The 24523-nt window shown below is 37.0% G+C and overlaps 2 protein-coding genes across 3 annotated transcripts; one reads left to right on the top strand and one right to left on the bottom strand.

Annotated features, from left to right (window-relative positions):
• The first annotated feature begins 3040 nt into the window (after nt 1–3040).
• On the top strand, nt 3041–23322 carry LOC141429037 (major royal jelly protein 9-like). 2 transcript variants are annotated; one of them, XM_074089187.1, is made up of 7 exons: nt 3041–3222; nt 14922–15185; nt 17477–17646; nt 20677–20841; nt 21808–21979; nt 22115–22296; nt 22675–23322. In XM_074089187.1, exons 2-7 carry the CDS (start codon nt 14954–14956, stop codon nt 23110–23112), a joined length of 1359 nt encoding a protein of 452 aa, XP_073945288.1. In that variant the 5' UTR covers nt 3041–3222; nt 14922–14953; the 3' UTR covers nt 23113–23322. The 2 variants fall into 2 exon arrangements, with proteins under 2 accessions (XP_073945288.1, XP_073945287.1); XM_074089186.1 differs by lacking the exon at nt 3041–3222 and adding an exon at nt 11840–12536.
• LOC141429043 (ATP synthase subunit O, mitochondrial-like) lies at nt 23244–24283 on the bottom strand. The gene is made up of 3 exons (XM_074089193.1): nt 24060–24283; nt 23767–23958; nt 23244–23679 (listed from the first exon to the last, which is right to left on the bottom strand). The coding sequence occupies exons 1-3, from the start codon at nt 24130–24132 to the stop codon at nt 23390–23392; spliced, it is 555 nt and encodes a 184-aa protein (XP_073945294.1). The 5' UTR covers nt 24133–24283; the 3' UTR covers nt 23244–23389.
• Nucleotides 24284–24523: the final 240 nt, after the last annotated feature.

Genomic DNA, 24523 nt, shown 5'->3' with positions numbered 1-24523 from the left:
TCAAATAAATATTTTTGTAATTAATAGACAGGTAGGTTAGGTATATCCAACTGAAAGACAAACTATGCAGTTGGATAGTAGGTAAAATCCGATCACCTTCTTGTAGTGTAGACGGTGGCCGATTTTCAAATAAAAAAAAATACAGTTTTCGAATTTTTCCTTTTGCAAAAAGCAACGAGCAAAAGAAGACTACTGGTCGCCAAATTTTATGGTTTTATGTGCGAGTATAAAACTTGACAAACGAACAGACAGACGCATAGATAGACGGACGAGGACGTGATCCTGTACTTAATTATAGGTTATTTACCTTTTGACACATGAAAATCAAAGGAAAAAAACGAAAACGCACACTTATTGACTAAATAATACTTTCTGAATACTCTTAAATGATCCGCCACCGGCTTAGAGCAACGCGCGCTTCCTATCGGAAGGGAGCAGCCTTAGCGGTAGATTACCTTCAAAATAGTTCTGGCGTTTGTTGCGGGGGGAAATGTGCACACAAGTGCAGTTGCTCACACTTACATGCAAAAACAAAACTGCCACTTGACTGAAATGATGATGTAAACACATAAATAATCCAACAAATATACTAATAATTCGTTTACAGATGACTCAAAACTCACACATTGACAAGTTGTTCATCGGCGAGAAGTCGGATTTATCGCTTGACCGATCTGAAATTTGTACGGGAGAGCGGACTCGATGTTGGTAAACGAATCCGACAATAATATTGTGATAAAATGTACGACTTTGTTGTTTAGAAATTAAATAGCAATAATACGATAACAATTTACAATACAAATATTCTTTATTGCACACCATAAAGCAGTACAAAAACTTATGATATAAACACTTAGATTCAGGGTAGACAATAGGCGGTCTTATCGCTTAATTTACTTACACATGTGAAATGTAACACCATCTTTTTGCAAGCTTGATGTCCCAGATCTCTTTTTATAGCAGAAAACTGAACAATTCGGCATTTTTAGCACTGCAGCGTTCAACTATAGGGTTGGCTGAGAAAAAATAAATCACCCCCACTTTACGTCTATGGGAGGTACCATATTTTTTTTTAATTTTTGATTGTACCATTTTGTCGGCATAGTTTACATATATATCCGTGCAAAATTACAGCTTTCTAGCATTGATAGTCCCTGAGCAAAGCCGCAGACGGACGGACAGACAGATAGACAGACATGGCGAAACTATAAGGGTTCCGTTTTAGCCATTTTGGCTCCGGAACCCTAAAAAGAAGAAAATATATTATGAAAACTTGGCTGTAATGGTGTTCAACCTTTGCCTTTTCCACTAGATGAAATAATAATAAATACAATATAAAGAGTTGTATCTAGAAATGTCATTCATTTTGCTACTTCACTTGATGTCGTACGTTACGGGTGCTCTTTTTGTGATATTTCTGATGAGTTGGCTTGCTTACGCATTTATGTTATGTTAATAGCAAAATAATCGGTCACGTTTTATGTATATTTTAACGACTTTTCCAATCACTAGTCATTGTCTATTATCACCTGTGACGTCACGTTTGTTTACATGATAAGACACGGAAGGATAAATAGACTTTACTTTGACAGAGGGGAACGCGGCGAATGGCTACTCCCTTCCGTAGGAAGCCCGCGTTGCTCTAAGGCCACCGGACAAAATCCTTAGGCCTTACATTGTGCCTTTACTAATCTATTTAGCATAGACTGCAGAGGTAGGACGTCGTATCTCATATTTAAAAAAAAACCTAAGTATGCCATTTTAAGTCAAGATATTCAAAATAGTATCTTGAAATTATCTATATTTTAAGAAAATAAGATAGAAAAGAGTAGTAAAAAAAGTGAACAATGCCAATTGGAAATTCTATTGTAGGTAAGATTAAGTAAATTGGCAGCTACACGAAGATTTAGGACCTAAAATATTGTAAGTACCTACAATAGGTCAAATATGGGATCGGGACTTTACGACCGGTTTTGATTCTATGTCGTTGGTTCGTTCTCTGCTTTTTAGAGTTCCGTATAACAAAGAACAATAAGGGGCTGTTTCACCATCCATTGATTAGTGTTAACAGACGGTTAAATGTGATGCCGTCTCTATTTGTTTTGTTCTAATAAACGGAGACGGCACCACATTTAACCGTCAGTTAACACTAATCAATGGATGGTGAAACAGCCCCTAAGTGTAGTTAGTTATTAGGTGTTGGTGTAGTTGTTAGGTTAGGTTAGGCTAGGTGTGCCCAGGTATAGTTTAGCCATGTCCATGTGCGTCCGTCTGTCCGTGGTTTAAGACAAAAGTGCAAGAAAGGGACAAAGGGGTGAAATAAAATTGAGAATATAAATAGAATTTATTTATATAGGGCTACCTCTCATAAATCTAAAGCGAAGATGATTTTTTCTCTTTTAAACGTAGTGTGGGATATCGTGGGATAGATATTTAAAAATCGATGTAGCTATATGCTTAAACCATTTTTCAATTTAGCGATCTGTCTGCAAAATATTATCCGTTAAATTTCTTACCGTTGGCTCAAAAAATCTGAAAAAAACAATGGTAAGTCTACCTATTATAGCAAAAAAATATAACGAATTTTAAAGGAAAACTATTACAGCTTAATAAAAGCTTTACAAGTTAACGAGAACTAGTTCACCAATACTTAATATTGAATATTTGCCGTAAACTTCGTTTATTTTAGTATTAGAAAGAAGGTAAGCGATCTTGGCGTGTCTTTTTAATGAAAAAAACACATTGGAAATTAAGTCACAGCAAATATGTACCTAAAAATTATACATAGTAAGGGCATTATAGTGTTAAGATTATTTTGATTTCATGAGGCGTACTATTGTTTTAATTGGTTTCAATTATAAAAAAGACTTGTTAAGATTGTTTAGGAACTCTTTTTGTAATGCTAAATAAACGCTATTAAGAATTATGAACTGCGTGTGGCCCGACACTCACTTGGCCGTTAATATATGTCCTATGTGTATAGCTGTTATGGTAATTTCGTTTACCGAGTTGGATACGGCCGGTTGTTGTCAGTCGGTAATACGTGAATGATAAGAGATGCTCTGCCGGATTTCGCAACACAACCAGTGCTGTCGCGCTTCTCTCAACAGGCACCCGCCCGCCTCTAAACTGATATTGTTACCAAAAAATTTATGCCACATATTTAAAATTTACAAAAACAAGTGCCTGGTTTTTAAGCATTTTCCACGGTATCTGACTCAGGTATGTTTTTATTATAATATTAAGTCGTCTAATAAGGCAGTGCTCAGTAACGGCTGTTATAAAGTATGTAAGTATGTTTGAATTTAAATGTGAATTTTAATATTCCGCTGGGTTTATTCTGAACAGTCGGACATTAATTGATGTGCAATACGTCGTTATATTTTACTTACTTGGATATTGAATCAAAAAGCGGTATGTCCGTTACTATTGACATTCGGTACGAAAAGCTATCGTTTTATTAAAGAATAGTTTATTGCATGTACATCTTAAAATATTTATGTTAAATTAATTAATTTACATTATTTTGTACAATTATAAGTTTACATACATAAAAAAGAACTAACTTAAGATATCTTATATTTTAGATATATATCTAAAAGATCTGCCTGTTTTAATTGAGCCAGTTCATTTGTAAAGGTGCAATAATGATTTTCCATAAATTTCTTATGAATTAGAACTACTTCTACTCCCAATATCTGTAAATGATGATATTTCTTATTAATATCATACTCGTATGACCACAAAAGGTATATAAACAAAAATATGTCTTTAGAGTTATTTAAAGTGATTTCAATAAATTAATAAATTAAAACTGAGAAATTAAATGAAGTATCATTGAAAAATTACAGAGCAGTGGGGCGGGTACTACGAAATTCGAAAAAAGAAGTTCGTATCGTACCGTCCCTCTCATCTGTATTAAATTATATTAGCGTCAGAGGGATGGCAAGACACGAAGTTCGAGTTTTGCACTTGCACATTTTGCCAGGGCATATCCTGTCATCATGACGGATCCTAAGACATCATACACAACTTTTTTTAAATAGGAGTTATTTATTGATAAACAAACAATATAGTAACTATAAAAATGAAACTTGAACAATTATGTAGATTAAAAAATACCTAAACCCTGTATTTCGGCGTGAAGAGTAAGACAGCCGGTGAAATGCTCAGCCTTTGGGCGAAAGACCCGGCCATGGGGTCACCAGAGATGCCAACTAGTTTATCTTATTTAACTTTCTTAAATTAAAAACATTAACCAACTTCAAAAAAATATAATAAAAATCGGTTTACGGTTGGTGAAGATATCAACAAACATAGTAAGTACGTACAAAAAACATACATTTAAATAAAAAAATCTCTTTTTAAAGTCGGTTGGAAGTTAACGCACAACAATGGGCGTGCTATTAACATAATTGACGCAGCGATGCGTCAAACAATACTATACTATAATAACAGCAAGCAAATTTATCCTTATCTTGAGATGAGGTTTGTGCCGAGCAGTATGACGAACTAGTATACATGTTCACCAACTATGTAGAAGAAAAAAAACCCTACTTAAGCTTTTATTAACACTGACGGTTATAATTTATAATTACACTTTTATATGACTAGCACATCACAACAAATTGACTGACTTCATACATTTCATTCATTCCCCTTTTATGCTATTAGTTATTTTTGTAGCTGTGTGTATAATCATTCACTTCAACTCCGTTGGCACTACCTATACCTATGTATGTGTATGTAAATCTTTATTGAACAAAAGAAACAAACACAATAAGCAAATATAGAAATAGATAGTAGACTATTTTGCATCTGATGACTACGATGTATAAGCAAGTTATTCTCCAAGTAGTTAAAATCTTAGCGTAGCTGAGAAAATGATTTTTCTAGATTTACGGAAAATAGCACGTACGCTGATCAGTATTGCACGTTTCCGCGCTGAGGCGATTTAGGAACTTACTTAATTTTTTCTAGGGTTTATTTATGAGTGAAAGTCTTATTTTAATCGGCCTTGTCGTTTTTTGCAAGAATTGACTCAACGCGGATTTCGCGGATGTCTACTTTGCCTACCTTCGTTCTCTTTTTAGAAAGCCCTATGGTTAGAAAACAAACTTTTTACAACTAAATGCTCCACTAAACGTGAAGAATTAACCACAAAGCGATTTTCTTTTACGGCTATAATTTAAATTTGTAAAGGTTACTGGATTAAGATTTACTTTCTAGATTCGTGAACTGTGTGACATCGGATAGACATTGAATTTGTTCCTAAATGAAGTCAGATTTTTAAGAAGCGTATTTTATAAGACAAACGTTTTCAAAATGAGTCATATGTTACCTGAAATAAAGATAATTATTATCATTATTATTATTATATCTCTTTGAATCATAAAAAGGACGTGCGCAAGGTGGTTGTGTCAAAAAAAATGAAATACTTATTAAATTTTAATGCAATAAAATAATGATTCCCTGTTAAACTAACTACGTGCTATTTTATGATTACAAGATGTACGTAGAACTCCTTGAGTTCTGAAAGCTGCTATAGTTTCCTTTAACATTGCGTCAAAACGTATGACAGCGATTAAGACTCGGGCGATGTATTTTCCTTCTACACTTTAATAGCCATTTCTATTACGCAGAAGAAATCTAATGTTTCGTCTTGCGGAAAATCCGGTACATAATACTAGATACGGGACCTGAAACATGGTCACCCAGAAGGCAATGCATCCACGCATGTGACCTGTGCGAGCGAGACAGGCAATAATAATGCGGTGCGCGAGAAAAAAACTTGCCAAGTGCAAGTCGGACTGAGGATTCCGTATAAATTTAAAAGCAATTGCAAAGTACTTGTTGTCCAATTGTACATCACATATTTTCATTTTCTGCGTTACACTGCAACAGTATATAGCCGTATTCGGCTACAGCGACTATTTCCTAACGCTGAGAGCGTCGCTGATGTGCTCTCAGGTGGCTGACGTATCCGATTTTAGCACCAAATGTGCGGCCACACTCTCCACAAGTCAAAAAGCCCAAAAGTCAAGTAAATCTAAAAAAAAAGCACCAAAATGAAGCTTAATTTATCTCGGACTCAGAGAAAAATTCCCGTGACTGTCAAATATATACGAGCAGTCTTAGTAAGATTTTACTTTTTCAATCAAACGCACGGAACTATTAAAAACACCAATACTTAGAATACTAAGTTTCCCCAGCCGCACTTAGGGGAGCTACGAGTATATTTGTTGTACGTCGAGGTAGCTTCGTCTGGTTTTGGTGAATGCATATCCTAAACCATACCTATCGTAGACCATTTATTTCTGTTGTGCGTCAAAAATACTCGTTTGTGCAGATACCAACAGATGCTTCGTGATAAGAAATATCTAGTAATGATTAATGTTTAGTTAATCACCAAATGTATTTTTTTCTAATCTTGTGTATCACTGCTTAGCAAAAGTTTATCATATTTTACTCCACTCCGTCCTGTGGTACGCATGTTCTTCACATCTCACTCGATAGGCATTATGGTCGTCCCGGCACCTCCACTTCGGTCTGCTTTTGTTTCGATTTCCTTCGCTAGGAACTCATTCCCTAACTACTTTTGCACAGCGGTTCGGATTCATTCAGGCAATCTACGTCCCACTTTAACTTAGCAGTCTGAGCCCACGTTAGCAATAAGAGTTTTAAAAATAATAAGGTGAAAAGAAAGAGATTTATAAAATAAAGATAACGTCAAAGTGGACGGGAAGAGGGATTAAACATTTCAATTTGCCAAAGGTAATAAATGACTACCGAAATATGTATGAGATAAGTTGATAAGAAAGCCCCGCTTCACGGAGCTTAAATTATGTTCCGCGTAGTTTAGGCATATTTTTTAAATTGTTTACTATGTCTTTTTTACCGAAGAGTCATTATGTTCTATTGAATTCAGAAAGATAATAGGATGTAAAGTCATCTAAAATACCCATTGGAAAGTAACGACTCCTTTAACGGTGGCAGTTGACACCATAATAAGCATGTAACTGATTGTTTACTTACACGTAATTCGTGAAATTGGTTTAAAACCTCTCGAACGTTCAGAGAACAAAAGAACGACATTTTACCGAATGGCAAAGAAGTGTTCATTCTAAGGTAAGATAGGCTGTTCTAATACAAAAAGTTGTATTAGCCATAGACATTAGCAGAAAACCTGTTTTTGCTGACGTAGATGATTATGATGCCTATTGGTGGGCCTGTTTATAATTAAGTATAACATAATACGTTGAACTCGATTTTGCCAAGGGGATTGTTTTGTTTAATGAATCATGTTGCTACGTAGATTTGACTTGATGAATCAAGTGAACCAAGTTTTACTGTTTTAGATTTTTTTTAGGTGTTATTTGGACTCAGGCCCGGATTTAGGGGAGGGGTCCGGGGCTACAGCCTTGGGGCCTCCACAAAAGAGGGGCCCCCACAATAGAGACCGGTTTCTTTTTAAAAAATCCGACGAGTGAACACTTCTTACCTATAGTAATTTGTACAATTGTTCATTTTATTTGGAAAATAGCTTGGGCAAGAGGGGGAGGGGGGCTCCACTCCTTTGTTGCCCCAAGGCTTCAAACTTCAATATTCGACCCTGTTTGGACTGTTAAGTTTTTAAAAAGTGTCATAACGATCGATAAATGCGGATGTGCGCGTATTTAAATGCCAGCGTGGCTGATGATGATCTTTAATCAATGATTTGGGAACAATCTGCCTTGTTTTGAGTGTTATTAAAAGTCTGGCTTTTATTAATTTTATTTAAGTTATGAACCGTCTTAAACCGAGACGGCTTGAAATGTATTCTTCAAGCCGACCCAGTACAGTTAGTGCTTCGCCGGTATATGCAGGTTTCCTCGCGATATTTTCTTCCACTTAAAACCTGCAACTGCTTGTGAGGAGGCCGGAGGCCAAACCACAAGGCAATCACGCTTTTTTATAGATATTGGTGGTAATTGGTGGTAATTAAACAAATAAACCGCAATAATTATTTCTTATTTGCACGGGGATCCCTTTTAGTTTCATACGAGTCATTTTAATATTTCTGTTATAGCACCTGCTAGTAATACACACACTCACGCACGCACGCACGCACGCACGCACACACACACACAAAAGGGTAGGCAGAGCACACGAAACGTTACCGCTTTGGAGCCACTTTTAGAAATTTTAGGTTTAAAGTTTGACAAAAACACACTTTGAACAAATGACAAGTGTCTACTTATTACGGTTTAAAAGGTAGGTCTAGTAATACAATTCCAATGAACCCTTAGAAACCGTATGGAACCTATGCCTACTCGCAAATAATACCCCTAATAAGTCCTACAAAGCAGGGTTATCAAACAAGTGTCATTACCGCTCATGACACAAGATCAATGTCGACAAACTTATCAATTAATTACTTCTCATCCTGATTGGCAAATCCTTGTTATTGTTTGTCGCTCATTAGGTTGCCGATCGTTATTATTTGTTGCACAAGTCTGTGTACCTACCTATAGTCACGCACACTACGTAGTTGGAAAAAAAGGATGACGTAGTAAAGTTTTCAAAACAGGCTTATTATAACCGTCGTGGCTCAATTTAAAATTTACAAAATAGTGTCGTAAAAAGTCGGGAGAGGTCACATCGATCTTTATTTCAAGATTCCAAATCATGGGATGTTTTAATTTGGTGTATTACTATGGCTGTATTAATAACAGTTAATAAAAATAAGATACATTTTATAAATTAAATCAAGGTTGCCATTTGTACTTATTTTATGTTTTTGTTACAAAATCCCAACAACGGCAATTTTCCACAATAGTATGAACCCTTTGTGTGCGAATCCAATCCGCACTTGGCAAGTTTTTTTCTTTCTCTCCTAAATTTTACCAAACCTTGCGTTTCTTGAAACGAATTATTTATTTATGTTGGTTTCATTTCCATTTCAATTGCTTTCTATATATATTCGATGTTATAACCATTTCCTCGTGCGTTGTACATAAATTAGTTAACACAATGGTCTCAATCTCAAGCAAATTACATTTAAATACGGTGTCGTCATGTTTTCTCTATGCATAAAGATAAACGAAGAATCGTGAGTTCGTTATCAAGGAGACCGGACATAAAGGGTACTCGTTCGACGGCATTCACATCCACAGGAATCATACAATTTTGACGCAATGGCGTAATTTGAAAGAGAACCTTATATTTATATCTACGGCCGCTAAAAATGTAAAATATAAACAAATGAGAGATAAGTAGTTGTTCATTAATTACTTGTATTACCCAGTGTACTCTATAATGATGCTGTTTTTGCCGTTTATTTCTCGGCTCGGCTACTTATTAATGGTTTAATCAAATTAAAGTTTTGTTTTCACTATTAGGTGTAGTATGGTCATAGAAGGAAAAATAAATCAAAAAATCAAAAAACCCCAAAAAACATTAAGTAACCGATTTTTTTAAGGCAGTCGAGTTTTTTTTATTCCATACTTTACTGATATATCAGTGAAAATGTTAGCTTAAAAGTATTATATGTTAAAATTCTTATGTTTAGGCTCCAGAGAGGACCAAAGAAATAGACATACATACATACAAATTCTTCACATACGTAGGTACATACAGTCGAAAAGCAAACCCTCCTTCGAGAAGTCGAGTAAAAATAAAAGAAAAAAGTTTTTCAGTTTGAACTTCATTCTGAACGCTATCTAGTAGCGATAGTGATATCTATTCTAAAACTGTGCCCTGGTTATAAACCACTTTTAATGTTTACCTACGCATTTTGTTTTTGCAAATATTACCTAGGTAGGTACTTACTCCGATGAAGTAAACTGATATTTCAGCAATGGCGAGATTGAAAAAGACACAAGTTTTAATTTCGTTTAAGTAATAGAAGAAATATATGTTGTTATTACCCATGGAGCACCGGCCTAAATGCTGCTTTTAGCCGAAAGCGGGGGGCAGTTTCCCCCTAAGCGGGGGGAAACCGTAACTCTGAAACACAGAGAGAATATCCGACTGTTGTTTTCTCAAACAGCTTTGGTATCTTAGTCTTAGTGGTATGACCTGGCCTCTAAAGCAGAGGACCATGGGTTTAACCTAGGTACTGACTTAATAAGTTTTGCAATAATATTTTTTTAAGTCCAATCAGAAGAAAAATAAATTAGGTTATGTATACTCGTGGATTGTGGTTAATAAACACAGTTTATCTTCTCAGTTAAATTTCACGTCCACGTAGGTATTCTGAAAGATCAACGCAAAATACTCGTACAAAATATTTTAGCTGTTTACCAGGCTGCTGTTCTTAGCTCTATAAACTACTTTGAGTATTGAGCTAGAACGGAGAGGGTATCTCTCACCGGTTGCTAATCATTTTTTCTGTCAAAACTCTTGTTGCACTCACACATATGCATTTTTTTTTATTTTAGAAATCTACGTAATCTCCATACCAAATATCTTCCAAATCCGTTCTGCCGTCCCGGTTTAGCATGAAGGAATAAAAAACACACACGTATATACTTTTGCATTTATAATAATTATTTAGTAGGACTGTGAAAGGAATGACATAGAACATAGCTATTAAAAATGAATCTATAAAAAAACCCGGCCAAGAGCGTGTCGGACACGCCCAAGATAGGGTTCCGTAGCCATTACGAAAAAAATCAAGTAATATAATATGCGTTATAACACAATTAAAACACTTACTACAGTCTTAAAATCTATTACTAGAAAAAGAGCGTATCTTCACGGCACTTACGTCTTTTTGTTGAGAAGCGCAGTTTTTCGGCAATAACTCAAAAACGGTATATCCGATCATGTTGAAAACAATTTTCGTTGAAAGTATTTATTAAGCGTTAACTTTCCATATTTTTTGCATATTTTTTGGACAAACGGTTTACAAGATAGAGGGGGGTGGGGGACACAATTTTGCTACTTTGGGAGCGATTATTTCCGGAAATCTTCACTTAATCAAAAAAGTTTTTGAGAAACCTTACTATCTTTTCAAAAAAGCTGTCGAACTATGTGCCACACGTTGATAAGAGTTAAAAAAAAAATTCAATTTCTGTTACGTGTATAAATATTTATTTTTTGTACAAAACTAAATAGCGGCTTTGACAAGACATCTGTACTTCAATTTTCATTGATATACATCTTGTAGTTTTCGAGTAAAATACCTGTGACATACGGACGGACGGACAGACAGACAGACAGACAGACGGACTTGACGAAACTATAAGGGTTCCGTTTTTGCCATTTTGGCTCCTGAACCCTAAAAATGGAATAATGTTGCAAGGCGTAGCACAGGCAGTGGAGTTATAAAACTAGTCGTAAATCGTTGCTTTGTTTTATGAAGGGGAGACAATTGAATGTGCAATTACAAGTCATATCACTGATCAGTGATCACTGGAGCCCCAGAATCGTTTTTCGACTAATCTCTATGACGGTGGTCAGTGCGTGGAACGTAACTGGTTTGTGTTTCGTGTTGCAAAGGCATCGAATTCATAAAAAACATGATTAGGTTGTTATAATGAGATAACATCTGTTTTTTGCTCTGTTTTATTGTGAGTTTAGTTTGTACTTACCCAATTTGAAGTCATCAAATTAAATAGTTCCAGTCTTCGTTAACGGTTAAATGTAAATATATGGTCTCCTGATAAGGAATTAAAATAGAAGAAACTTAAGCGGTTTAGTTTATTCTTGTTATTGTCTAGTCAAACGAAATCCGCATACTAAGAAGGCAAACTTAAAAAGTACCGTTAGTCAATATTGGCTCGTTGTAAAACATATAGATATCGCAGGAGGGAGGACGAGCAGTGTCGTCTTTAACTGTACCTGCGTTGACGTCCACGGCGACCGCGTTTTTTTTTAAATAAAACACAATCTTTATCGCGAATAACCAAGTTCTAAAAGGGGAATATAAGCTCGAGTTCTTACTAAACGAAGAGCTGAAAATAAAAAAATATACTGTATACATATAAAATTATTAACGAGACTCTTTAATATGGTAAAGTTGTTTCAATGTAAGCCATCGCCAACGTATATGGTGCACACGAATGTCGCACCCGCGATTAAATATTCCAGTTTCTAAGTAATGTTCGCCTTCATGATTATCTGATCCAATTCTCACAGAATTTTTTGATTGTTGTATGTTATTTAATGCGTACGTTGATACATTTAATTTGTAATGCTTAATGCGCCCTAAATATTTACACTTGGACGTATTTAAGGCATGCAGTGCACTAATCGATATAAAGCTATAGCTCGGGTGGTTTCCGTTATTAGTGACAAGCGTGCAGTTTGCTAGGTGGGCTAAATAAATTAAAACATGGTGATAAAAAAGAAATAAAATAAAATAAAACAATATATTATTTTAATGTTTAAAACTCTCTGTGAAAGGCTAAAGACCATTAATTTTTAGTTATATAAAATTTAGTTGATATCAAACTTAGTGATTGAGTTGTATATTTTTCGTGCTTCGCAAAATTACAAGATGTTGGAGGATCAACAAAGCCTGTTTTGTGGAACGCTACTTAGCCAATATGGTAATTAATTGTTTAACACTTAATTATATACTTAGTACTTAATTATGCGTAGTTTATCGAATACTTAAATAGGCATTACTTTAATGCCTAATCGCTAACCGGTCGGTATTAATTCAGATGGGTGAAAAACATTTGAATAGATACCACTCATTGGTGGATATAATGGACCCTTCCTAGGTTATATAAAAATAAAAATACCACCAACATGAACACACTATGCAGGAGCATAGTGTGTTCATGTTGGTGGTATTTTTATTTTTATATAGGTGCTTAACAATGCAACAAGTAAGTAAGTATCTGGTGGCAAGCAATCTCAGCTGTCTATGGAAAACTACAATAACCAGGAAAAAAGGCGTATTTTTTTAAATAAAACATCTAAACATTAAGTTTAAAAGATCATCATCCATCACAATCCTGACTGATTCAACTGATTATAGCTCCTAAGCTCCTTCATTTATTTTATAGTAAATTCACTACAACGAGAGGTGTTATAATATTTTAATTAAAGTATATTAAAAACCGGCCAAGTGCGAGTGGGACTCGCGCACGAAAGGTTCCGTACCATTATCTGTACAACATTAGACATTAGCAAAAAAAGCACGTTTGTTGTATGGGAGTCCCCCTTAAATATTTATTTTATTTAAATTTAATTATTTATTTTTAAAGTGAATATACGACTGATTATTCTATGAATATTTCAAGCGTCTACCTGTTGCCGTTATTAATGTCGAGCAAAAAAAGGCAAAAAAATATCTTTTCACACCTCTCCTTCAGAAAAGTAACTTTTCCTCCCTGACGAGAGGGAGCAAAGTGCAACTTTTCTGTTTAAGGCTTTTCTAAGTGTTTTATTGCAAATGCCATTTTTTGAACTTGATAATTTTTCTATGCTGGTTGTTCTTTAAATAATATTTAGTGTTTTTTTTTCAACTTTCTTAATGCTCGGTGTGAAAAACTGTATGAGCCACTCAGGAGCAAAATTATTTTCATCTTGGGCGTTAACACTTTAATCCCTCATTACGCTCAGGATTCTACTTTAGAATCCCTCGCTACGCTCAGGATTCTATTGTAGAATCCTTCGCTACATTCTGGATTCAATGTACGCCCTCGCCGTAAATATACCATTTTGCTCCCTTGTGACACAAATAACTATTCTTGTATGGGATTGCCCCCTTAAACTTTTTTTTGTTCTGTTTCTAGTATTTGTTGTTATAGCGGCAACATAAATACATAATCTGTGAAAATTTCAACTGTTTAGCTATCGCGGTTCATGAGATATCTACGCCTGGTGACAGACGGACAGACGGACGGATCGCGGAGTCTTAGTAATAGGGTCCCGTTTTTACCCTTTGGGTACGGAACCCTAAAAAAGTGAATCGTGAAAAGTGCTTCGGGGTACTTTTCCCAAACAGCAAATTTATTAAAAACTCCATTGATTATTTGATCTAGCTCAATCCCTGCAGTTTACATCCCAAATGATTTAAGGTATCTTGTAGACATCGAATTGTCTAACGTGCGGACGCTTGCAACCACTTTCACCTCCTCGTTCTACCCTCATCTATTACTGTTCTTTAGAAAGGCCTCGGTTTGATAGAAAGAAATGATTAAAGTAATTGTAATTCAAAGTGCGTTAGACAACACGGCTTTAGGACCACTCCTCATTTTCCTCGCGCTGTAAATAAATAAATATCTTGGGACACTTGACAGCAATGAGGGCTATCGCGTATGAATTCGCCGCTAGAGGCGCTAGTGTAGCGAGAGGTCTCCGAAATGTCAAATCTCATAGTTTTTGGGTGAGCTACGCGGGTTTATTTATAATTAGAATAATTTTGTAAATATATCTGAAATTAATTATGGCAAATATGCGTTCCGGGGCAATGAATGTCTGTGTTTTGCGACAGTTTTGTCTTTCGGAAACCTTTGTCCTCCTTTTTGAACTATGGAACGCTGTGGCATGCTCGATATTTTTATGGTACGGTTTTAAGGTGTATTAAATATGATTTTAATCTAAACTTTGTTTTCACGCCCGTAATAACAGACTTCGAAAGCCATACTTTAAAACCTCACGCAACAGTACGCCATCTAGTGAGACAAAAAACGATAGCCCTCATTGACCTAGTCCCAAACTAAGCAAAGCTTGTACTATGGATACTAGGCAATCATACTTATATAGATAAATACGTACTTAAATATATATAAACATCCAAGACCCGAGAACAAACCTTCCTATTATTCATACAATTATCTGCCCCGGCCGGGAAGCGAACCCGGGACCTCAAGCTTCGTATTCAGGTTCTCTAATCACTTCGGTCGTTATCTTCGGAGTCGCTGTAAGATATCTTATTAGCCTAAGTGGAGAAAATCTAATATGATCCTTTATATCCACAGACCCAGTATTACTGGACGCGTTCAAGTTGGAGATGGCGCACGGCTTCGAGCGGTTCTTCCTGCTGTCCTACTGCTTGGCTTGCTGCTGGCCCCAGCTGCAGGTGTCTGGGGAGGGAGACAGGACTAATCTCCGCATTGTTCGCCAGTGGGCCGAACTAGATTTCCAGTTTCCGTCGGAGGCAGCACGCCAGGATGCTCTGGCCAAGCGGTTTTATGTGCCCGGGAATTCCGTGCCTATTGACGTCGATGTGCAACATAGAAGAGGTATGTAGTTGATCACTACTTGTTTCTTAATTTTTTGAGTTCCTCGAAAGGAAAAAACGGAACCCTTATTGGATCACTTTGTTGTCCGTCCGTCTGTCCGTCTGTCAAGACCCTTTTTCTCAGGAATGCGTGGACTTATCAAGCTGAAATTGATATCGAATACTCAAATCTGCGGACCCTTGAAGCCCTGAAAAAATCAAACTTCTAAATTGACGCAATCAAAAGTTACAGTCATTCAACAACGTGTTTCCATACAAATGCCAGTGCACTGAAACCCTATAGGGCACTTCCAGTTGTCCTAGAAACTTGAAATTTGGTATGAAAGTAGCTTAAGAGTAGGGCTCTGCATACACTGGATGTGTTAAATCACTTGGAAAAATCGAGAAATATCTTCAAGATACGATTCCCGTTTACATACCTATAAATGTGCACGGAACCCTCGGTGCGCGAGTCCGACTCGCACTTGCCCGGTTTTTTCGATAAATTTAGCCCCGTAGGTGTATTTTTACACTAAGCAAAGCCTATTACTAGATACTTGTAACATAGGAACTTAAATACAATAGTACCTGGGTGACCGACATTCGCTCGGACTAAAACTTGAAAATACAGGTTTACCCAGAGATAAGACCAAGCTAGATCGCTTGTTTTGCCCTCGATAACCCAATAGCCGGGGTACTTATTAACCCCTCGATTTTAGAAGCTGGATCTTACTGTTTACAGTAAGTAGGTATTGAATTGGAGCGTACCTATCTATAGTCGCTAAGAATATTTTTCCGACAGTTTAAAAAAGTTTTCATTTGGTCCGTCGAAATCAAATGTAGTCTGTTAATTAGTTAGCAAGAACTTTACGTTTGTAGAAACAAGAATAATGTAGAAAAATAAATACGGTTATTCGTAAAAGTCATCTGAGATTTATTATCTTGTCTAAGTATTTTAATTATTACTTATTAGTATTTTTGATAAAAAGTGCTTTATTCTTCTTATTGCCACATAAGGTAGCTAGAACAATGGTACTGCTGTTCAAGTACACAAGTTCAAGTATTTTTCCTGTTTCTATGGTATGAAGTACCCTAGATGACACCATCGCGGATGTAAAGAAATCTTTATGTCCACCACAGGTCATGTTTCTAACTTTTTTTACTCAAGCTATTTTTATCTTTACTTATACAACAGCTATAAAAATATTCCACAGCCACATGTGAATAGGTAATTAAAGTTTAATAACGTTCACACAATATTAGTACGTAATTACGTTAGCTTATTTGAACCATCGCCTCTTACGCACTGTTTAAATAGGTGATATTAAATTTATAAACCTTATGCATATACGTTCTAAAAAGTTCGTTAATCATACGACTGGATGTAGTGAAAACATTTTCCCGGGATAAAAAGTTGCAGATGTTTGTTTGGGATATTGTACATAGTTTTCTATTTTTTGAAATGTACTTGGATGGCTACGGTGGTTCCAGAAATAGGCCTCAACATATCAAGAAGCAAAATTTACCTCTTTATTTTACTATAGCTCCCTGAGTCACGACTTTTTCTACCTGATATAGGTACCTCATGGTTAAGACCTTGATGAGATTCATAAGTTTTGTAATTTTAGAAATAGTTTAAGCATATTTAAACTTATGATTGGTTATTTGGAGTCTTTTTGTATTTTTTATTTCAACTCCAAATTTGTTACTTTTACGGTTTACGGTTTTACGGTTTTTTGTCTGGGTGAGCGGTTGGTTCCGAAAGAATGTGATGTCTCTCGATGAGAGCGAAACATAGATGTCGCTAGTGCTGCTGCATAAGTAGCGTAGTAGTTTTAAGCAACCTGAGATATGTATGCATAGGAAAAATTCGTGTCTAAATTCCTGTCCAGCGGTGGTGTAAGGGTTATAGCACGCAGCACGGATTGCTGAGGACCTGGGTTCGATTCCCAGCGCTGGTCTCTTTTTCTGGTTTTTCTGTGCATCCATGTCTCAGTTTGTATTTTCGACATATTTAAACTTCTTTGAATAATTTGTACTTTATGTAGTAAATACGTTTGGCAGTTATTCTTACAGTTGATTTTATTTTATAAAGTAAGTTACGCTAAGACTCACGAAGATGTTATACGCATGACTAGAAAAGTTATTTTATGAAAATGACAAGCGAGCAAATCGATCATATTGTGATGGTAAGAATGCACGGTCATTCCAACACTAGAGAGAACCCTCGGTGAGAGCGTTCGCCGCACGCACTAACTTGTCCGGTTTGTATGGGTTACTCAAGTACTGATAAAGACTCATTTGGGTATGCAGGTGCTCTTCAATCCCGAATATTCGTGACGATCCCGCGGTTCGACGAGGGCCGCCCCATGACGCTGGGCCTCGTCGATGAGAACGCCCGCATCTCGGCGTACCCTGACTACAGCTGGCACGACAATCAAGGCTACAATTGCGACGGCATGACCTCTGTATTCAGAGTAGCAGTGAGTATCAGTATCTGCAGAATCTTCGTTTTAACCCGTAAAAGTTCACTAATAATTGAACGCCCATAACTCTTTCATAGAGAACGGTCGTGCATGTTTTATGCTCGATTTTCACCCATTTCTAATTGCGACATTAACATCTAACTTGAAATATATTGCGCAGTTCTGATGGCAACACAGTGATATGGTACCATCGTGTTGAATTCATGATGGGGTTGGGAGCTGGATAGGCATTGGAACTTAAAGACAGAACAACGTAACCTATACCCGCGTTTGGGGGTGTTAGAATAGTCTTTGTACACTTTGTGTACTTTGACTGAGAACGGTACCAGGGTCTGATGAACAAGCAGTCAGGCACATTTACCTATTTTGAGGCTACAAATCTATTTTATTGTAGGCTATGGGGAACCGGGCCGCAGCATAAATTAATTTGTCTGTAAAATCTATACGAGCGTTAAGCTTGGTCACTCAAAGAAGCTTGGTGGACCGCATGTTGAATGTTGTGGATTTGTTGAACCTTGATGCATTTTTAATATCATGTGTGAGAGTGATAAAGTTCAATGAGACTGCCAACGTTTATATGCATCGCATAGTTTAGTTTAGGTAACAACAGTACTTATTCAATATTATATCTGACGAATCCATCCAAGCGAGTCTATCGAATGTTCTATTTGAGATCCAATTTTGCTTTGAAGAATAAGTATATGATAATCCTGCAGATTAAAGCCCTTTGTAAAAATAAATAGAACTTACAAATACTGAAACCAAAATGAAAGTCACATTTTTTTACACTATTGATTCAGATCGATCAGGACAAATCAATCAGTTATGGATACATAATTCGATCCGGCATTACCATAGCCAAGCGGCGCGTGACGCTGAAAGTTGAACTAACACATTTTACAGATTATCCATGGCGCTTTTTACCATTCACCTCTTTTAGGGTTCCGGAGTCAAAATGGCAAAAACGGAACCCTTATAGTTTCGCCATGTCTGTCTGTCCGTCCGTCCGTCCGCGGCTTTGCTCAGCGACTATCAGTGCTAGAAAGCTGTAATTTTGCACGGATATGTCATGAACGTTAGCGTTCCCATGGCACCCATTACTCATGGTAACCTGGGAAAGAGAGCGGTAGAGCCCCACTAACCACTCGCTCTGTTCTAACGACGATGTGGTTTCAGATATATGTAAACTATGCCGACAAAATGGTACAATAAAAAATTGTAAAAAAAAATTTTTAGGGTACCTCCCATAAACGTAAAGTGGGGGTGATTTTTTTTCTCATCCAACCTTGTAGTGGGGGGTATCGTTGGAGGTATAGGTCTTTTAAAACCATTAGGGGTGTGCTAAGACGATTTTTAGATTCAGTGATTCGTTTATAAAATATTCAACTTTAAAGTGCAAATTTTCATGAAAATAGAGCCCCCCCCCTCTAAAATCTAAACCGGTGGGTGGAAAAATTTGAAAAAAAATCAGGATGGTAGTAAATATATCAAAATTTCAAGAAAAACTATAACGGTTAAGTTTGCTTGAGAATTATTAGTAGTTTAAGAGTAATAGCAGGAGTTAGCGTACCACTGGTCAGTTTCCTTACTCGTCAATTTCACTGACCTGACCAGTTTATTCATTAGACAGTTTTGTTTGGTTGACAATTTCCTTATTTGCCAGTTTCACTAAGTTGTCGGTTTCTCTATTAAGTGGTTTTTCGTAATGGCTACGGAACCCTATTTTGGGTGTGTCCGACACGCTCTTGGCCGGTTTTTTATTTTATTTTGTTCAATAGCCAAATACGCCAGAATCGACGGAACGCCATCAGATTCCCTTTAAGGGAAAATTATTTTAATCATTACGCCAGGTTTGGTGCAATGAAACTGATTGCGACATGACATGGCATGATGGTGTGGATATCGACGATGTTTAACAAATTGCATTCGTTCCCGGTATTGATGCTAGATGAAATATAGAAATAGTTAGTTATTTATTTATTCGTTAGTTAGTTAGTATTAATGAGCAGGTAAATTTACGGCTAATCGCCCTTTTACGGCTTGACTTTTCAGCAATGGTAGTTAATAAAACATGGCTTTTACAGTATACTTAATAAAAAATCACGCGGTTTTGAAGGACGGTTATATTATTTAATTTCTGGTAGAGTTGCTTTGTAGCATAAAACGTATGTGGGTACTTGGGAGTTACAGTGACAAATTTAAAAATGGTTGTGGTTTTAGTTAAACAACCTGGTAGCATGGTGTACGGTTGTGTCACTCTGAAGATGAGCTCTGTTTGAGTTCGAAATCAGTGTAATAGATGGGTTGTGTGATTTGTGTGTGTTCTTACAGTGTGGAGGTGGAGGACGCATGAACTATTTTGCATAGGCTTAGCTATCGTAAGGTCGCGGGTGAGCAAGGAAATTATTTTAGTTCATTGATATGGACCTCCGCAAAGTAACGCCTGATTCAATAAATTATAGAAATAGTTTGTTTTGTTAACGATTCGCGTCGTCACTACATACATTTTTGCTTATGTGACGCATTACGGCTAAAAACGCCGCGTTTTTAGCTTGACTTAATCAAGTAATATTACAAGCGGCCACACTGCGGTTTAAGTTATACCACGCGGTGGCGGTTTAGCCGTAGTGCGGCCTCGGCCTATTTAGGGACTTTCTTTCTATAGAGTTGCTTATGTAGCTATAGGAATGTTGTAACTGTTTTTCTGACGATCGTAGTATCAAATTTATAAAATCAATGAAATTTAGTTAAAAATACCTAGGTATCTATAAGTATTTTATTTCGAAAATCATGATATCCTTGCATAACATTTGTTTCTGATTATAGGATTATAGAGGTGATTAATTTTTACTTAGGATCAGGTACTGTGCTCAGGTTACTTGAACCAATACATTATACAATACGAGCACGCTAACTAAATAGTGGCTATTTAGCGTGCTATTGTTTAATCTATCTGATACAGTTTGTAATGACGATGCATGATTTAAAAAAATAAACCTTAATATATATGCGTTTAATTCATTCTAGATCGACGAATGCAACCGGCTGTGGGTGATGGATGCTGGCAAGATTGGAGACAGTCAGGTCTGCCCACCACAACTTCTTGCCTTCGACCTGGCCACTGACAATCTCATCTTTCGGCACCGAGTCAACGCGTCGAACTATATAGACTCTTCTCTGTTTATAACTCCCGTAAGTAGAACCTTGATTATGGACCGCAAAACCAGCCGAGTTTAGATTTGCTTTGACTTGGAAATTGTATGTTCATGCCTTAGATGAATGATTGGTCTCGCGCGCTCGCTCGACTAGATACCGCCGCGTATTGTCAAATAACAAATAGTTACGCCGAAATCGGCGTACCGTCATTCGGTTGCAAACTGTATGTACATAATTGCATAATTTTGATTAAATTTTGTCGTAAACCGAAGTAAATTATTCCATTTTCGTAGTGAAACTGTCTAAAAGAAATAATAAATACATTACTCCATCAGAAATATCCGAACAAAACATCGATCCCTAAAATCGACATCAAAGTTCCGCCGCCGATGATTTTTAATAGCCCTACTGAGTTGCACCCCCCTAGGCCAGAAGCTGGGTACGGCCATGGGCTTATATATTTATTTTAGGTACCTACTCAATCTGCATGGAAGCTTTGAAAGCTTTTTTGAAGTCGGTTAAAAACCTGACTACGGTAACCGATATAAGATGTGGGAGGAATATATCCCTTCGCCTGGTAAAGGGTTAAGTACTTGAAAAAAAAAGGACTCCATCAAAAAAAAGACCTAAAGGCTTTTTTATAGACTCGTCATGACGAGTTTTTTTAGCATAGCCCTAAAACAGAACCGATAGCCTTAAATTTAGGGCTAAAAGCCTATATTCTTCGGAAACACTATATAGTGATTACCGCTATCCATGAGCTCCCGCTATACCAAAATGAATTGTAGATGAGTTCTTAATAGGTATAGTAGCTTCCCCATACGCCGAACACAAGCATTCGAATATTGCCGTTTAGTAGGTAGCAAGATTAACCAAGTAAGATGGTGCAAGTAGATAACACTTATGTCCAGATCCTAACCACCTCAAAACTACCGCAGCTGCACCCACCTTGTTTACAACTCGGTAAATATTTAGTTTATAACACCATTGTCCAAATTTCAGGTGGTAGATGTCCGAAAATCGAGTCCCAGTGACTGTGCAGATACATACGTGTACGTGGCAGACGTGACCGGCTTCGCAATCTTGGTAGTGGATGTAGCACGAGACCGCTCCTGGCGCGTCACCCACCGGCTCATGTTCCCCTTCCCTTCACGAGGAACATTTACAATTGATGGTAAACCTTGCTTTATACTGTCTATTTCGTTCGTGTTGATCCCGCAATTGCACATGTCTGTGTCTGCAAAATTTTGAATTTATTTATGCGCTGCCAATATTGATAACGTTAATTAAATAACCTTTATTGCTATAGGTGAAAGCTTCGAGCTAATGGACGGTGTTCTAGGCATGACGCTCTCCCCGTGGCGCCGCGGGCGCGACCGTTACCTCTATTTCCACGCCCTCGCCTCAACCACCGAGAACGTCGTGCGAACTAGCATCCTCCGCAACGACTCCTTTATTGACGATGAGAATGCTGATGCCAAGTCAATTAACGTAAGTATGACTCCAGTTTTAACATGTGACCTCAGACATGATATTTACAGCGTAAAGGCTACACGCCGCCGAAAACGAAAGTCAAAGAGTAGTTTAGAATTTAATTGTGCTGTCCAGCGCCATCATTTGAAGACAGTTTAGACACTTTTCCCCAAATTTATTAACATAATCAGTTCAACTAACATTGTCGTTCTTTTGTATGCATAGAAAGCATGATCTTGGGTTTTAGATGCAAACTATAAGAAACAATAACTTTATCACTATTAATTCTGATCATTACCAAATCATCATCACCAAATTTCACTGGTTCTGGCCCATAGGAATATTAAAGACTGGAAAATATTAGATGCATATTAGAATCAATTCATTAATGTACAGGTATTCCCAGAAGAGCGCACGTCCCAGTCAGCAGCTGAAGCCATGGACCGAGATGGCATTTTGTTCTTCGGGCTCATGGAACCACCAAGTATCTGGTGCTGGAACTCCGCGACCGAATACTCACCTCGCAATTTCTACCAGGTCGCTATTGACCGAGAAACGTTACAGTTCGCCAGTGGCATGAAAGTTGTAAACAACCTGAAAGGTGATCAGGAACTCTGGATTCTAACCTCCAGCTTCCAAAGGGTTATGACAGGCTCGCTTAATTCAAATAGAGTGAACTTCAGAATCCACGCGCAAAGCATTTCACGTCTTCTGGGAAACTCCCCGTGCAGGAGTCCCCCAAAGGATCGGTACCATGGCTACCATGCGAATCTTATTACGCCGACGGGTTACAGACATATTATTCCCAGATATGGCGTTGCGTCACGTCTTTAGAAATACGCGCAATGTCTGAACATTTGCTCAGCACTTTTATGTGGTATAATTGGCCATACAGAGGTGATTATTTTTAAAGGTACATATATGATTCATGTCGGTATAACTACTTTTAATAAATTATTACAATATTAAAATGGATTTACAATTTATTATGGAGATAAATCTGCTATCAACTGAATATTTTGGTGAAAAAATAAACATATCGCAAAATTAAAAATATGTTAAATTGATTGTTGCAATAGTTCGGTATATAACTGTATTTTCCTTGAAATGCTCAGGTCGATATGTTTGTCTTCCACTCCCACCACCATCCCCCTATTATTGAAGGATCCACTCTCTCCGTGAGTTCAATCTTCTTCTCCCCTTTTACAAACTTTTGCAGAGCATCCATGAGGCTTTTGCGGGTGCCTTCATCTAGGGGCTTAGCGGTGATCACTTCGCAAAGCGCCATATTCTTGTGGGCTACCATAACAGCCGTGAACATGTTTATCATTCGGCGCAATTTTTTCAGCCTTCCGTTTTCCGCTACTATCCCTAAAAAGTTTGCAGCAGTATCCGGCATACCTGCAAACAGTAGGTAAGTATAAAGATAAGGATAAATGATAAATATTTTAGGTGCCTTACATGATAATCATAGCAAAGTATACTGACCAGCTTGTTTGGCGACATCTATTAGGAGCTTGGCTTTTTCGGCAGAAGAAACCATGCTCGATTCGATGAAGTCAACAATTTTTGGTTTGAGCAGTTCTTGTTGTAGGCTACGTAAATGTTTGTCAACTTCATCTAGCTGATTTTTTTGACTGGCTGCACTATACAACGCAGTGACGTACCGGCCTTCTATTCCTTAAAAAATATGTAAATGGCTCTCATGTAAAAAATGTTGTACGATTCAAGTATTACCTAACAAGTTTCTTACGAATACGTGTGAGAATTTTTATATTTACCAAACACTGGTATAGGAGTCTTTTTTGATGCGCCGGCAGAACTGCACATTTGTCTTGCAAGTATACGGAACATTTTAAGCGGTTAGATATGAGTAGGGACCTAATTTAATTTAGTTGAGTACAAATCAAAGATTTTTTGTGTATTATATTGTCAACATACTCTTTGATTGTCAATCAACAAATAATGTCAGGTTAGTAAATTAAAAAAGTTCTACATAAAGGTTAGTGTGTTAACAAAAAAAAGATTAAAAATGACGTTGTAAGTTTTCTTCCCATCTTTTAAGTCCCATCTGAAAAGCCTGATAAGTTCCTATTTAGCACTCGGTGGAACCCTGTCGCAGGGAGCCTCTGCTGTCGTTATCAAGTTTTTTTTGATAAACAAGTGTGGAAAATGCTGACTGTGACAGGATTCTACCGACGGTATTTGACAACTCCTGATTTTGCCATATCTTAATATTATTATG

The sequence above is a fragment of the Choristoneura fumiferana genome, chromosome 6, assembly GCF_025370935.1.
Source record: "Choristoneura fumiferana chromosome 6, NRCan_CFum_1, whole genome shotgun sequence".
Lineage (NCBI taxonomy): Eukaryota > Metazoa > Arthropoda > Insecta > Lepidoptera > Tortricidae > Choristoneura > Choristoneura fumiferana.
The sequence above is the reverse complement of the archived record's forward strand: the minus strand, read 5'-3'. Positions and strand labels throughout refer to the sequence as shown.

Coding starts and splice junctions, on each gene's coding strand:
- LOC141429037 (XM_074089186.1), top strand. CDS start 12,485: ATGTTGGAGGATCAACAAAGCCTGTTTTGTGGAACGCTACTTAGCCAA. Junction 21,980..22,114: donor AGGAACATTTACAATTGATG/GTAAACCTTGCT, acceptor TTATTGCTATAG/GTGAAAGCTTCGAGCTAATG. Junction 22,297..22,674: donor CTGATGCCAAGTCAATTAAC/GTAAGTATGACT, acceptor ATTAATGTACAG/GTATTCCCAGAAGAGCGCAC.
- LOC141429043 (XM_074089193.1), bottom strand. CDS start 24,132: ATGTTCCGTATACTTGCAAGACAAATGTGCAGTTCTGCCGGCGCATCA. Junction 23,959..24,059: donor GACTCCTATACCAGTGTTTG/GTAAATATAAAA, acceptor ATATTTTTTAAG/GAATAGAAGGCCGGTACGTC. Junction 23,680..23,766: donor AGATGTCGCCAAACAAGCTG/GTCAGTATACTT, acceptor TACTGTTTGCAG/GTATGCCGGATACTGCTGCA.